The sequence below is a fragment of the Genypterus blacodes genome, unplaced genomic scaffold, assembly GCF_046128005.1.
Source record: "Genypterus blacodes isolate CSIRO-AG114 ecotype Tasmania unplaced genomic scaffold, CSIRO-AGI_Gbla_v1 ptg000029l_1, whole genome shotgun sequence".
NCBI classification, from domain to species: Eukaryota; Metazoa; Chordata; class Actinopteri; order Ophidiiformes; family Ophidiidae; genus Genypterus; species Genypterus blacodes.
The window spans coordinates 4,619,904-4,633,086 of NW_027466842.1; the positions used below are offsets into that span (position 1 = coordinate 4,619,904).

Here is a 13,183-nt window from a genome sequence, read left to right on the forward strand (position 1 = left end):
TTCACGCGCTCATTCCAATAAAAGCGTTTTGGAAAAGCTCCACATCCGCTACTACTTGTCATAGATTTAGTGGACTGAATTGTATCGTACGAGCAGCTTAGTGTGCACTCGGAGGCAGTTTGCAGCCTCGTGTATGCATTGAAGTGTAGTATGTGACGCCTGGCTGCAAAGTCTCCGTACCACAATGGTGATGAAAGGATGGGCTGTTTTCACCACCATAGTTTGTTTATCTAGCAACCGTATTATTACAGATCAACATTTGACATTTGCTGATGCGATGGTGTTTGTTTAAACCCTAAGGACAGCACGCTCCTGTTATTTATTTTCACTAGATAGCTACTTGACATCACACTTTACTTTGTGCAAGTTTCTGCTTGTCATCTTCAGTCATCGGTATGCTCACAGCATGCAAGTCTGTATATTTTGTAAGTATTGCTTGTCATGTTGCTCAGTGTTTGTGGTTGTCCTCCTTTATTCCAGTGAGGAGACTATCACCACTGTGACGAAGAGTCCACGTCTGAGGAGGCACAGGTCCCCGGCTATGGCTCCTGTTGGAGTTTTCCGCTCTGAGACCTCCACCCCAGATCTCCCTACAGCTAGGCAGAGGAGGATGCCCACTTCCAGAAAGACCACTATCCCGACCGTCTATGTTACGGAGGCTGCTGGAAGCAGGTCTGCGGAGTGCAAGTCTACGTGGGTTGAGGTTGAAGAGGTGATTGAGTACAAGGTTAATAAACCCGGCAGGATGCTAAGGAGGAGAGGAATCTCACCAGCAGGGTCGGATCATTCTGCAACCGTCTCGAGTGTCAGACCAAGAAGGTCAGCACCTGACAACCCAAACGCCAACAATTCAAACAACAAACGGGTGGAACAGGCCCAGGCACAGCTGCAGGAGGAGGTCAGCAGCCAGCCTCTCTCGTGGGAAGGACAGGAGGGTGAGGCTCTGTCTGAGTCTGCCTCTGGAATCCCCGCAGAGCCACTTGAGCTCTCGTCTGTTCTTCACGGAGCTGGTGAAGACCTGGACGATGAACAAGCTATTATCTTTGAGCCTGATGATGAAGAGGAAACGCCTGACCTATTCGCAAAGCTGGAGCCTAAGATCCTGACACAAGGAGAGCATGTGCTGACTCTTGAAGACTTGGAGGATTACGTCCCAGAGGAAGGTGAGACCTACGGCTCCTCAAGCAGCCGCCGCTCCGCTGCTGAAAAACCCTGCGAGATCGCCGTGCTCCAGAGGGAGATCGGTGGATCCACGGTGGGACAGCCCGTGCTCCTCAACGTGGGCCGGCCTGTTGTGGCCCCGAGGCAGAGAAGCGGGTTCTTCGGCCGTTTCAGGGAGAACATCTTGGGCGGCCTTTTCTCGCCCCCTGTCCCCCAAGCCGGCGGAGCTCAGTCCAGGAGGGAGAGGCATGTCCCTATCCATGTAAGCCACGCAAAGCTGGAAGTGAAACCCTCATACTGCTCAGAGGTGCAGCGGGTCGAGGGCGGGCAGAAGAGCTTTAAAACCAAAGTGTCAACTCAAACCTATGGCTACACATCAGTTGGCAACCCGGTCACTCTTCATATCAGCGATCCCCTTCATCAGAACCAATGAAAATCTCCAAGGTAAAGCAATTCTAATTTGGTACTAAAAACCCTTTTAGTCTTAAATAGGGACATTTCTACTTACACAATGAAAAAAGATTGATCGTCACCTTATACTGCATCTGACAAATCATTCCATTTTGAAGCAAATCCATCAGGAAATAGACTCATCCTATTTTTGCCTCCTCTGACAGGTGGTCTTGTTAGATTTAGAGTTTCAAGAGTTGGACTACGTAATCACACACACGTCATTGGAACATCGGCTACGTGACATATGTGCAGCGGAATAGGGAGTTTGATGGACAGATGAAACCAAGTTTGATATTTGACTGCTGTTTCATTGTCCACTATTTTATAGCAAATATATCTATATATTATACATCAATATATATTATATAAGAAGAACTGTTATATTTACCCATGAGCAGTGGATGAGGTCAGTGGTGTGGATTCCTGGAGCGAAATGGTGTGGGGTCTAACTCATCATGAAGTCCTGTCCACGTGTAAACATTATAGTATTGCTGTAAGTTAATGCAATACTGATGAATGGATTGTAATTCAGCTGCAGCAATTAGTGGCGCTGTATGTTGGGGGTTGGGGTGGGACGATCCTAAGGGTTTGTCATTGGAGCCGTCAAACATTATTGGGGTGCTGGGGCTCCAGATCTCTCTCGATAGCACCCCTGGTTATCATATATGTACAATTATAATGAAAAATGTGCACTCAAAATCATAGTCAGCTTGCTCTCCTCTTGAAGAAGTTCACTACAAGCTTTGGTTGGTTGTGAATTTCCTTCCATATCTACATGCAAATCATGTTAGGTTGCACAGCAGAACTCAGCTGACTATTTGACTGCATTTGCTTTACAATGAAATGTTTTTACAATCCATTGCAAAATGCTGTACACAGGTTTTCTTTCGTCTATTAATGCAACGACCTGTGAAGTCACAGCAGAATATTCAAGTTTAAGTGTTGGGTGTTTAGATGAGTGGCTGCATGGATCTGCTTGTCAAAAGCAGATGTGTTGATTGTTACCAGACCTGTCATGCCGAGTATGTTAAGTACAAATGTTTTAAGTACTTGAGCTCGCATAAATTTACTACCTTTATTGTGCAATTTTAAAGTGATTAGAACAAGAACTTTATCAAAGATGTGTGGTGTTTTTGTTTTACTAAAGGTCTTGTAGTTAGTTATGTCATCTATTAAAATATCAAAGCACTACTAGATTGTAATTGCTTGAACCGTACATGTTTAGTTTGTGGAAAGATCTGTTTGGGTACTAAGTGTTATATCTGAAATAAATTTGCAAATAGTAAAGAGTTTCTACTTTATTTCCTTTACAGACATACAAGGCTCACTACTGTATTTACTTAAGATTCAACAGGAAAAAAAGTCTCACAAGGAGTCTTTTTAATGGGCTTAGAAACACATTACATACATGTACATTTTGTTTCGCAACAAGCAAATGATGGTTGGTTAAGCTGGTTAAATGGGAAATACAATAGCTGAGCAGAAGACCGCGTGCATCTGTATGAGTACTTCACAGTTGCAAGATTGAACTTAATTGTCCACTTTAAATCAAGTAATCATACCTTAGGAGTAACTTCAGAGGAAAAGGAACGAGTCTTACAAGTTGACCAAATATAAATGGATTGTGTTATAAATCAAGCACTTCGCATTATACATATTAATAGACTGATTCTGTGCTTGATTCTAACAATACTTGTAAAATTTAAAAAATGCCAATTCATATAATTACATCCTATAATTATTTTCTTCAAAGTTAAAAAGCCTCTTTATTTATCAAAGCAGTCCACTGAATAATAATCCTACTGTACAGGTGAACCTGCAAAATGATAAAGTTACACAATATAAAAGCTTTACAAATTTACAACTGTAAAATAAAACACTTAAATGTTCTCACACTTTTTTGTTATCCCGGGATCCTACTTGAGCACAACATTAAGTAAACACAAATGTCCTTTAAAGTATCAACCAGCTCTGGAACTGTAAAGTTGCCTTGCACGCGCCCCTTGAAAGCAAACAGCCGCCTTGTTCCACAGATGGTTTGTAATGCTTGAAGTTTTGACTCAGACTGACCTAGGTACATTAATCCAAGTACTGATAAAGCCCTTTGAGACCATGTATGCGATATCGGGCTACACAAATAAATTTGACTCGACTACACCCCTCCCGCCCACACAGTATGACACTACACAAAACTCTCAGCTGATCAGTCACGCAACTCCTCGCACCATCAGACGCAGAAACACGCTCTATTATAGCCATGGAATCCTGTTTATCCTCTTGAAGGAATGAAATGTGTGACTCCCTGTTTTCTGTTATGTCAAGTGTGCTAAGAATCAAGGGAGTCACCAGTGTCTTAAAGTAAACGCATCATGAGCACCACCGCAGAATGTCCCGCTAACAATGTCTGTAATATCAAGTAATCATTATTGGAGGCTCGTCTGTCATACCAATCAAAACAAAAACCTAAAAAATGGCCTCTAGTCAGAGATACAAAAAAATGTGTCAGTTATCATTTGTTAATAATTACTTTACATTTTAAAACAGGGTTGTGTATCCGTGAAGATGATGCATGAACTTCACAGACCTCCATCGGAGGGAATGTCGACGACTGGAATGGAGTTCTGCAGTTTTGTAAGGAGTGACTGGATGGGACAGAAGGGTGTAAAGGGCGTGTGTGTGTGTGGGTGTCCTACGATGACACGTTTATTTTCTTGACGTTCTGAATTTCCTACAGAAGGGGGGAAAAAACAACCTTAGGAATAAGAACTAACAAATTCACAAAGTAATAATATTATTCAGGATTGTTTTTCTCCCACAGTCGAGATGAACTTGAACTCACCTCATTGAGAGCCTCTTTCAAGTGCCCGTAGGCAACATCCAAGTTGTCATTGACGATTACGACATCAAATAAGCCAGGTTCTTTACCTGGAAAAGAGAGGAAAACGTGTTCACCATTATTTCTTTTTCCAGGCATGAGGTCTTGACCTTTAGATTTTGCTCCACAAACAACTTTATTGTCTTACTTATCTCCATGTCCACCTGGGCTGCATGTAAACGCTTCAGCAGGCTCTCCTCTGACTCAGTTTCTCTGTCTCTTAAGCGCTTCTCCTGCATGACAGATATGCACACATCAAACGAAACCTGTGCGACTGGTTCACTGTAGGACCTAGCAAACACGACGACACACCAAGCAACCCGAGCCCGACGAGGGGAAACCACTTCCTTACCAGGACGGCCATGGACGGCGGCTGGATTGAGATGTAGATGGGATTGAGGTCGGTCCTTTTGATGTTCTTCACGCCCTGCATGTCGATGTCGAGTATACAGATGAGGTTCCTGGCTTGGACGTCTTGCACGGCAGCTTTACTCGTCCCGTACATGTTGCCCGAAAACACCGCGTTCTCAATGAAATCCCCCTTGTCGATCCCGGCCTGCATCGCTTCCCTCGAAACGTAGTGATAATCTGAGAGATCCAAAGAAATAATGAAAGATACAAAACAAGTGGGTTATGCGACTAAGTATTGGCTTGATACTTGATACAGAAATGTGTCAGAGTGGCTACAGCGGGAATCCTCTACCTTTGCCGTTCTCTTCACCTGATCGTGGATTTCTTGTCGTGTCTGAGGAGGGACGACAAAACATGCATCTTCATTTATACCCCTAAGCCTACATTTGCTTGTATGCGATTGATATGCAACCACATCTGATTACAACAAAGTTTGCAGATTCCTGGCCGCAACGACATTGAGATCACAATCACACGTAAGGACAAAGACACACTCACGGGAGACGCTGAAGCCAAGGACGCCGTCGTATTCTTTCATGAGCCTCTTGAGCAGCGTGCTCTTCCCTGCCCCCGACGGGCCGCTGAACACCACAGGCCTGGGTCCAGCCATAGCTTTAAGAGAGAAATCACAACAGAGTAAGTCGAGGAACACACCCGTGGGCGAGGCTGAAGGGATGGAGGTCTGTGGTTGGAATCCCACTACATTTCAAAAGCACGAGTCATCTACAGACCTGAGAGCTAAAGACAGAAAGCTGTGTCGAGACTGAGACGGGAGAGACTGTTTGGACGAGCCTCTGCTCAGTGGGATAAACTGAATAGAAATGGCACGTCGACAGATTTCTAAGGCTGCTGAGCACACTAGTGCCATCAAAACAGGTCCCACAAGAGCAGAGGCAATCAAACCGGTCTTGAGGTTACCATGGCGCTGTCAGCGAACAGCTACTTGCTAATTGGAGAGGCCTTCCCTGCTTGTGTTGACAGGAAAGAGCAGCAGAGGATGGAAAATAATCGGAGACGTGCAAGAGGAAATCAGATTTAACTAACTTAGTCCTTAAAGGCAACGTATTCTTTTAATTCAAGCAATCTAACAACCAACAGTTCCACTTCTTTCAAAGTCATAGTGACTTTCCCTTACAAAGAGCACCTTGTTTCTTAATCGCTTTCACGACTTTCCATCTGAGCTTAATCGCTGTTTTTTAACAAGTTATCTGTTGAGGTTAGGTGGAGTAATCCTTCTTACCTTTCCCTCTCACAAATGTAGAATGCGTGTGTGTGTGCAAAGAGAGCTCGAGCAGACAGGGTGTTACAGAGGATAGAACTAGTGTTTGCATATTTTGGATTTGCAGCAGTGGCGGGTAGAGGGAGGAGAGATCATGATGTCATTTTACTCTAAACTGCCTTCAGACATTAACTCATAAAACACAATCAAATCTCTCACACTTACTTATACATTTGTATGACCCTTGACCTGAGTGACCTGAACAGAAAGACAATGTTCAACTAACACCGTGGTCATAAACCTAAGGCCTGTTACTTACTTCACAGAAAGGTATCAGACGGTTCGGCAAGAAGTCCAAAAGTGAGGTGCTCCTTAAGCCACAATTCAAATAACCCTCCAAATTTGTCTTTTAAAGGGGGGGAAACAAAAGCTAAACCGTAATGATGGGCGAATCTGTCAGGTATGCTTGTGTGTACGAGCCGCCCTGGTCTCCATGCAAACCAAGAGTCAGCCGGGTTGTCGCTGCAGCTGCAGGTGACAAGCGAGTTATTCTGCGTCGCCTCTTGACTGCTTAAAGAAACAACACTTTTCCAGGTCTGGGTGACCTACGGGACCTCTTCAAGTCAACAAGCTGCACATTGATGGAGCCCTGACATCCACAGCATCATCAAGAGGAGCTGGATTAAGAGCCGAAATTAATACGATACTACATCAGCAATATTTAGTATGATAGACTGGATACACTGAATATAGAAATGCGTGGATGCATTAGTTAGTAACTTAAATTTGATTTCATTCACTAAACCATTTTAGTCGATTTAATGTAAAAAAAAAAAAAAATATGTTGACAAGTTACATTGCAAATAGAGACTAAAGTTCTTCTTATTGTTTGTTCTATGTTTGTTAGTTATTTTATCATCATTTTGATTTCTGGCTGCACCGGATGATGATTTGTCGTCATTTCGACTTCTGACTTTATACATTATCCTCCACTGTACATTGACGTTATATACATCTAATCTGCCTTCAAACGGCTTCGTTGTTTGAATAGAAATTGAATTAATTAACTAATTTAATTTCGCACACCGGAGAAGTTTTAGCATTTTACCTGGAACATCACTAAAGATGATTAAACAGACCGCTACACGTTGTTATTATTAGTCTTTTCGTCGACTAATCGTTGTAATGAAGAAATCGTTCCAACAATTATGAGGACAGCGGTTGCAGCTCACCGATACTAACGTGGGAAACATTAAGGATCCCACTGGGAAATCTTCCTTTAGCTCCAGGGCAACAGGCCTTGCTCGAGGGCACTCGAGCAACTTTACAATTCTCAAGGCCTGACGTCATAACATTTGCAACCTCGTGCAATTCAATGAACCAACAAACGGAGAAACGACACATTTCCCCTCCACACACACGTCACACATGTCTGAAAGGAAACGAGAGACATGTGAGTTTATAATGAGTAAGAGCTGATACTTATTGGAAGTTGAACTGTGCTTAAACTTTAACCATGTGCACTAAACACCATGTGATTGATCTTTGTCTGGAGCCACGTTACTATCTTGTGAGACGCATTAGGTCGGAATTTGATATTTGATGATGATGCAGGTAAAGTCTGTGATGTTACTGAGAAGAACACACACAGTATCATTATTCCGATTAAAACAACGCGATTAGGGGATTATTGGAACACATATCAAGGCCGATTGCAATAGTTCTGTTATTATTCAGTCAAATATAGTGATAAACCGGTCTATTCTGTCATTTCAACAGGCAATGCCCACACGTGCTGCACGAAGCACCTCTTAATATTGAACAGTGTATTTAGAAACTCCCCTATTACATACATAAAACAAATTCCCAGAGATACGCTGATTCTTAAAGTAGGATCTCACTGTGTAACGGTAAAGGACATTGGCAGAAATTAATGAATGGTCAATACAAACATAGCGACACAGAAGAGCAAAGACAATCGCCATCGTACCTGAAACGAGTCTGGAAAAATATCTCATGTACATCTGCAGTGGGGTTAATCCCGGTGTTTAACACGGAGTCCAGAGGAGTGTTTCCCTACTCTCCTATCTCTGCTTGTTGTAGAATCCATTAGGCTCATTTCTGATCATTACGTCATCGCTGCGGGCCAAAACACTCACAAGCCCCGCCCACAGAGTGTTTTCGGACTAGTCCAACGCGGGCAGAGTAAAACAAAAAGAAGAAATAAGTATACTAAGTTTGTAAAACGAGCCGGTTTATTCAGTTTCTTCCCTTGCGTTCTCTCTTTTTTTATGCCCGCTTTCCTGACAAACTCAGGGGAGCAACAACACACCGTAAACGCTACGTTGTGTTAGCATAGCCGAGTTTCCGCTTTATGGCTATAGTTTGTGGACTAGCTTCCGTATCCGCTGTGTCAAAGCGGCGGTGCTCGATGTAAACAACACCGCGAGGAAACAGAGCCACGATCAATACATGGAAGCTTCCGGGAGCGAAGGCCCGGCTAACTGCTAATACCAAAGCTACAGCGGCGCGTGTGACCAACCGTGTACTTCTTTAATATTCTTACTTATTATTAAGCTGATTGCATAACCTAGTAATGCCGTCATCTACCATTGACGTGGATTGAGTGGGTTGAAACGTTTAAATAGAAGGAGTTCGAAAGAAGTCGGACTCAACCTCGTGCTGAATTGGCCGGGCTAGGCTAATACCACCGCACATACACCGCTTTCGCTAGTACAATACCTGGACTGTCAAATCATCACAATGTTTGGATCATCGAGATCAGGGGGGGTCCGGGGAGGCCAGGACCAGTTCAACTGGGACGATGTAAAAGTCGACAAGCACCGAGAAAACTACCTCGGTGAGTCTACAATCATGTCCATTACCTTATCAGCTAGCTAGCGCTTGGCCACGGGGTAGTCAATACCCAACGCTGTTGCTCTTGGCTATTAGTTAGCAAGCTGGTTAAAGACATTTGCCGGTACTATCAAAGCAAACGCTGCAGCTTCAGAGCTCCCGCATGTCTCATTCCGTACCTGTTTCTGCAGCGATCAAGTTCCTCATTATTTTTTTTGCACGACCCTCTATTAGTTCAGTTGGTGCGCCGATCAGCAGCAGGTCACAGCCTTATTGCTGTGTGTGTATATAGACGAGGCTCTGCCGGTAGCATGCCAGCGTGGCTGCCCAACCCCCGCTACAGCTATGACTGAACTGCTAAAACGCCTGGATTAGCATCGCCTCAATGCGGCGATTACTGCGAGGATTGTTTACACCAGTGCTTCCCAAATTTTCTGCAGGGCCCCCCTCTGTAGATAAGAATGTTTTCGCCCCCCGCCTTAACACAAACAAACACACGGACACACACTATGACACATGTGCACATCTTAAGCTTCCAAACTCCACTTTAAACATTGTAATTCATATAACTGCAATTTATTATTTGACAAAATAAGTAAGGGGGGGGGGGGGGGAATCACCCTTATGGTGGAATTATTAAAAGTCCAACCGTGTTCTACTATGTAACTTAATTTCAAAACAACCAGGCTGAAGAGTAAAGACAGACAGTCAAAGCTGATAACGGGATGCAAATACACGCAGCAATAATGTTATCCGGACCGCTCATTCTGCTGCTGCGATACGAAGAAGTATCGCCTCATTCGTTTGCCTGAGGCCATACTTATTCGCATCGCTCCTCTTCCCGTCGCGCGGCAGATTAGTGTAAACCAGTGGTTCCCAAAGCTTATCTCGAATCTGTCCCGATCAACAAGTGACTCTAAATATGATTTGCCCCCAAATGTTTATTTGGAAAATGCCTCCTCCTCAGGAATCGGCCCTGACTCAGACAAAAATGTTGTTCCTTTCCAGTAAATCGGTGCAAATAAAACATAAATCAATAGATGTAATTGCTGGCTGCATTGCCTTGGAAGTGGTGACAGATTAATTAGATTTTTCCTCCGAAATATCAAGTTCACAAGCTATTCCCCTCTTAATATTCACAGGACCTTGACCGGCAAGTGTGTATTTTCTCCCAAAAACCATGGATGAAATTATATTTTGATCAGTTTGGGTGGACTGAAGGGACTCTATGGAACACACAGGTGTCCTCAGTCCATCCTTTAGGGGACGTTAAAAGGCTTTAAGACATCAGTTAGAGTAAAAAAGTTAATTGTACCATGTTTCTCAGCTGTTCTCATTCTGTGTCTTATTATCTTGTTGATTTTATCTTCAGGAAACTCTTTGATGGCTCCAGTGGGGCGGTGGCAAAAAGGTAAAGATCTGTCTTGGTACGCTAAAGACAAAAAAGGTGCCGCTTTGTCCAAAGAAGAAGAACTTGCTGCTGTCAAAGCAGCAGAGCACGAGGCTCTGATGGCTGCTCTGTGAGTACAATGATATACAGTATATTGTATATATTAAAGACAATGAATGAGTAAAGAAAGTGTGATGATTGCGAAAATTAGTTTAACCTGAATTTTCGTTTTAGAGGGCACAAAAATATAAAGCGGCAACCAACTGGCCTGACCAAAGAGGTATTTGGCTTTGTTCCGTTTCACTTTCAAATCCAACATTTCAAAGGATGGCATGTAATTTCAATGGTATTAATCGCCACAATTTCCATACAAGGACCTTGCAGATGTATGCAGGAGGGAAGAGGCAGATGGTGAGGAGAGAGACGTGGACCGTATCTCAGGCTTGGGAAGTTCCAGGTGATTATATGTCCCCTTAATAAAGAAAGTATTGATTTGAAGTATTGTAAATGCATATTGATTGATCTCCACTAATTGAAGGAATCAGCAGATCAATGTAATACTGTTAACATCTTGAAGGAAACATGGATATGGCTGCTTCGTCGTTCATTGAATAGAGTAAATCTACATCTGTGCCTCTCGTCGTGGTTTGTTTTTGTTCTAGAATAAGTCATTAAAATGTTCCCCCATGACATTTTAGTAGCTTATCTTCAATGTGCTGTGATGGCGAGGTGCTTACGCGTGTGTGTTTCCATCCATAGTGTCGGGTCACGGAAAATGGTGCTGTCCCAGAAGGAGAAGGAGGCGGCTAAAATGGGCTTACCAGTCTTCACAGTAAGTTAGTTTCAAACAAACACGGTAATATGCAGTGAACTGTTTGGATTAGAGGTAGGGAAATTTGAGTTGAGAAAGTTTCATTTCATCATTTAATTAATGACTTGATGATTAATGAAACGCGTCCTTAACAGCACCATAAGACGGAGGGTCGCCAAGATCCGTCAACAACAAGAACGTGTGAGGACGTAGAAAAAGTGGAGGAGGAACAACGGTGAGTCCTGCCAAAATATGGGAACAGGAAACATGTCCACTAATGCATCACTACATCACCTTTTCTTATTTTCTTTTTTTTGTATTCTGTAGACACGAGAGCAAAAAGAAAAAGAAGGAAAAGAAGAGCAAAAAGGACAAAAAGAAGAAGGAAAAAAAGAAGAAAAGGCAAAGGAGAGATTCATCCTCTTCAGACTCGGATGACGACAGCAAGAGGTGGGCTCATTAAAGAAAAGTGGACAAAATAACATTAATGTAGTCCAAATAAACAACACCACAAACTACAGGTTCAAAGTTCACAAATTGTAACACTAGGTGGCGTACTGGAAAGAGACAGCAAGGGAATGCGGTGCTGAGTGCATCCCAGGTCTGTCCTCACTAGAGGGCACTGAGACACTGTACTACACACCACAACTTGCAGTGTCATCGTTTTAACGTAGTGTTAAAACGGTGCAGGTGTCCCCAGACTTTATATATTAGATGCAGTCGATTAAGTGGCTGGTAGAAGTAATAGTATACATAATTCTATATTTAATGTTATTTATGTTTGTCAGTGATTGGTGCCTCTAAAAGAGTGGCATGTGATTGTAGGTTTCCGAAATAATAAAAGCTTGTTGGATTCACCGAACTTTAAAGCAAAGGGAGAAAAGTCCAATTTCAATGCAAATTCCGTTTGTTTGTTGTTCACTATGTTGTTACAACTTCCTCCTCGGCCTCACAGCATCTCAGCCAGTCCCACACCAAGACTCAGCCATTGATTGTTTGTTTCCTTTTTACTCTCCAGGCGCAGAAAAGACCACCATCATCATCATAATCCATCATGCCACAGTCAGAGTGGAGCCAGACCCCATGACAGCCATTCAAGGAGGGGAGCAAAGGCTGAGCCCCACCCCACCTACCCCCATCATCGACGGCAGCAACGGGACACAGACTCCTCAGACAGGGGGTCTCCTGTCCCCCGTAACCCTGCCAGCCACAAGATGGCCCCTGCTGGTGTCGCACAAAGCCACAGGCGGCGCCACGACACAGACTCGGACAACTAATGTGTCCCCCCCCCCCCCCCTGTCAAAGACGCAAACGGAGACAGAGCGCCCTACAGCAGTTTGTGACCGGGCCCCGAAGACCTGATTCACCTCAGACAGTAAAAGTGGACTGGAAGGACTTTGGTCAACGTGGCCAAATCTGGATGATATATTTTAATTTTTTCATAAAATATCATGGACAGTAGTTTGCTGTCTGACGGTTGCGCCAAAGGATTTTTCCTGGGAAATGACGCAGATACACAACACTGTTTTTAACAATAGTTTTTAGTTGGTGTAGTTTTTAATGATCAGTCAGTCGTTTTAGGATAGCAGAGGATGTCACAGCACAGAACAATGTAGTTTATTGAATGGCTAATTTTATTAAAAGATATACCAGAATCTAGTGTTGGTCAGATTCCTAGATGCTCCTTGATGTCTTTGGTCAGTGCACATCTCATTCTTCCCACTGTGCCTCCTGCACTACTCAGCAGCTCTGCTCCTTTTACTTCTCTCAGTCATGCCAGTGCTCCTTAATCCCTCCCCATTCTAGGTTCAGGCTCCCCGACTGGTGCGATACCACATTGGAATGCTCTCCACCGGCCATAATAGAGTGTAGTGTTTGCATTTGCCTTGAATTGGTCTGAAAGAGGGTATTCTGCTGGCTGGCACCTGGGGGGTGCACTAAAAAGAGCAAGGCATTCACAAAGAGGAGTGCAAAAAACCAGGCTGGTCCTTTTTTATGTGGTTGAGT

The 13,183-nt window shown here is 43.6% G+C and overlaps 3 protein-coding genes across 11 annotated transcripts in view; 2 read left to right on the forward strand and 1 right to left on the reverse strand.

The window, feature by feature from the left end:
* obscnb (obscurin, cytoskeletal calmodulin and titin-interacting RhoGEF b) overlaps nucleotides 1–2,910 on the forward strand; it is a 54,796-nt gene extending 51,886 nt beyond the window's left edge. For all 7 annotated transcript variants that reach the window (XM_076144824.1, XM_076144831.1, XM_076144827.1 and 4 more), the window contains one exon: nucleotides 481–2,910. In XM_076144824.1, coding sequence (XP_076000939.1) covers nucleotides 481–1,594 — 1,114 coding nt within the window. In that variant the 3' untranslated portion in view covers nucleotides 1,595–2,910. The remainder of the gene's footprint in view (nucleotides 1–480) is intronic.
* A 62-nt stretch (nucleotides 2,911–2,972) lies between these two features.
* guk1a (guanylate kinase 1a) lies at nucleotides 2,973–9,386 on the reverse strand. 3 transcript variants are annotated; one of them, XM_076144835.1, is made up of 7 exons: nucleotides 9,155–9,386; nucleotides 5,399–5,512; nucleotides 5,193–5,234; nucleotides 4,842–5,077; nucleotides 4,638–4,722; nucleotides 4,454–4,539; nucleotides 2,973–4,342 (listed from the first exon to the last, which is right to left on the reverse strand). In XM_076144835.1, exons 1-7 carry the CDS (start codon nucleotides 9,180–9,182, stop codon nucleotides 4,304–4,306), a joined length of 630 nt encoding a protein of 209 aa, XP_076000950.1. In that variant the 5' UTR covers nucleotides 9,183–9,386; the 3' UTR covers nucleotides 2,973–4,303. The 3 variants fall into 3 exon arrangements, with proteins under 3 accessions (XP_076000950.1, XP_076000949.1, XP_076000951.1); XM_076144834.1 differs by lacking the exon at nucleotides 9,155–9,386 and adding an exon at nucleotides 8,110–8,302; XM_076144836.1 differs by lacking the exon at nucleotides 9,155–9,386 and adding an exon at nucleotides 5,632–5,780.
* On the forward strand, nucleotides 8,328–12,835 carry cunh1orf35 (chromosome unknown C1orf35 homolog). Its single transcript, XM_076144832.1, has 8 exons — nucleotides 8,328–8,979; nucleotides 10,348–10,495; nucleotides 10,600–10,645; nucleotides 10,740–10,822; nucleotides 11,125–11,197; nucleotides 11,332–11,411; nucleotides 11,504–11,626; nucleotides 12,195–12,835. Exons 1-8 carry the CDS (start codon nucleotides 8,883–8,885, stop codon nucleotides 12,451–12,453), a joined length of 909 nt encoding a protein of 302 aa, XP_076000947.1. The 5' UTR covers nucleotides 8,328–8,882; the 3' UTR covers nucleotides 12,454–12,835.
* Nucleotides 12,836–13,183: the final 348 nt, after the last annotated feature.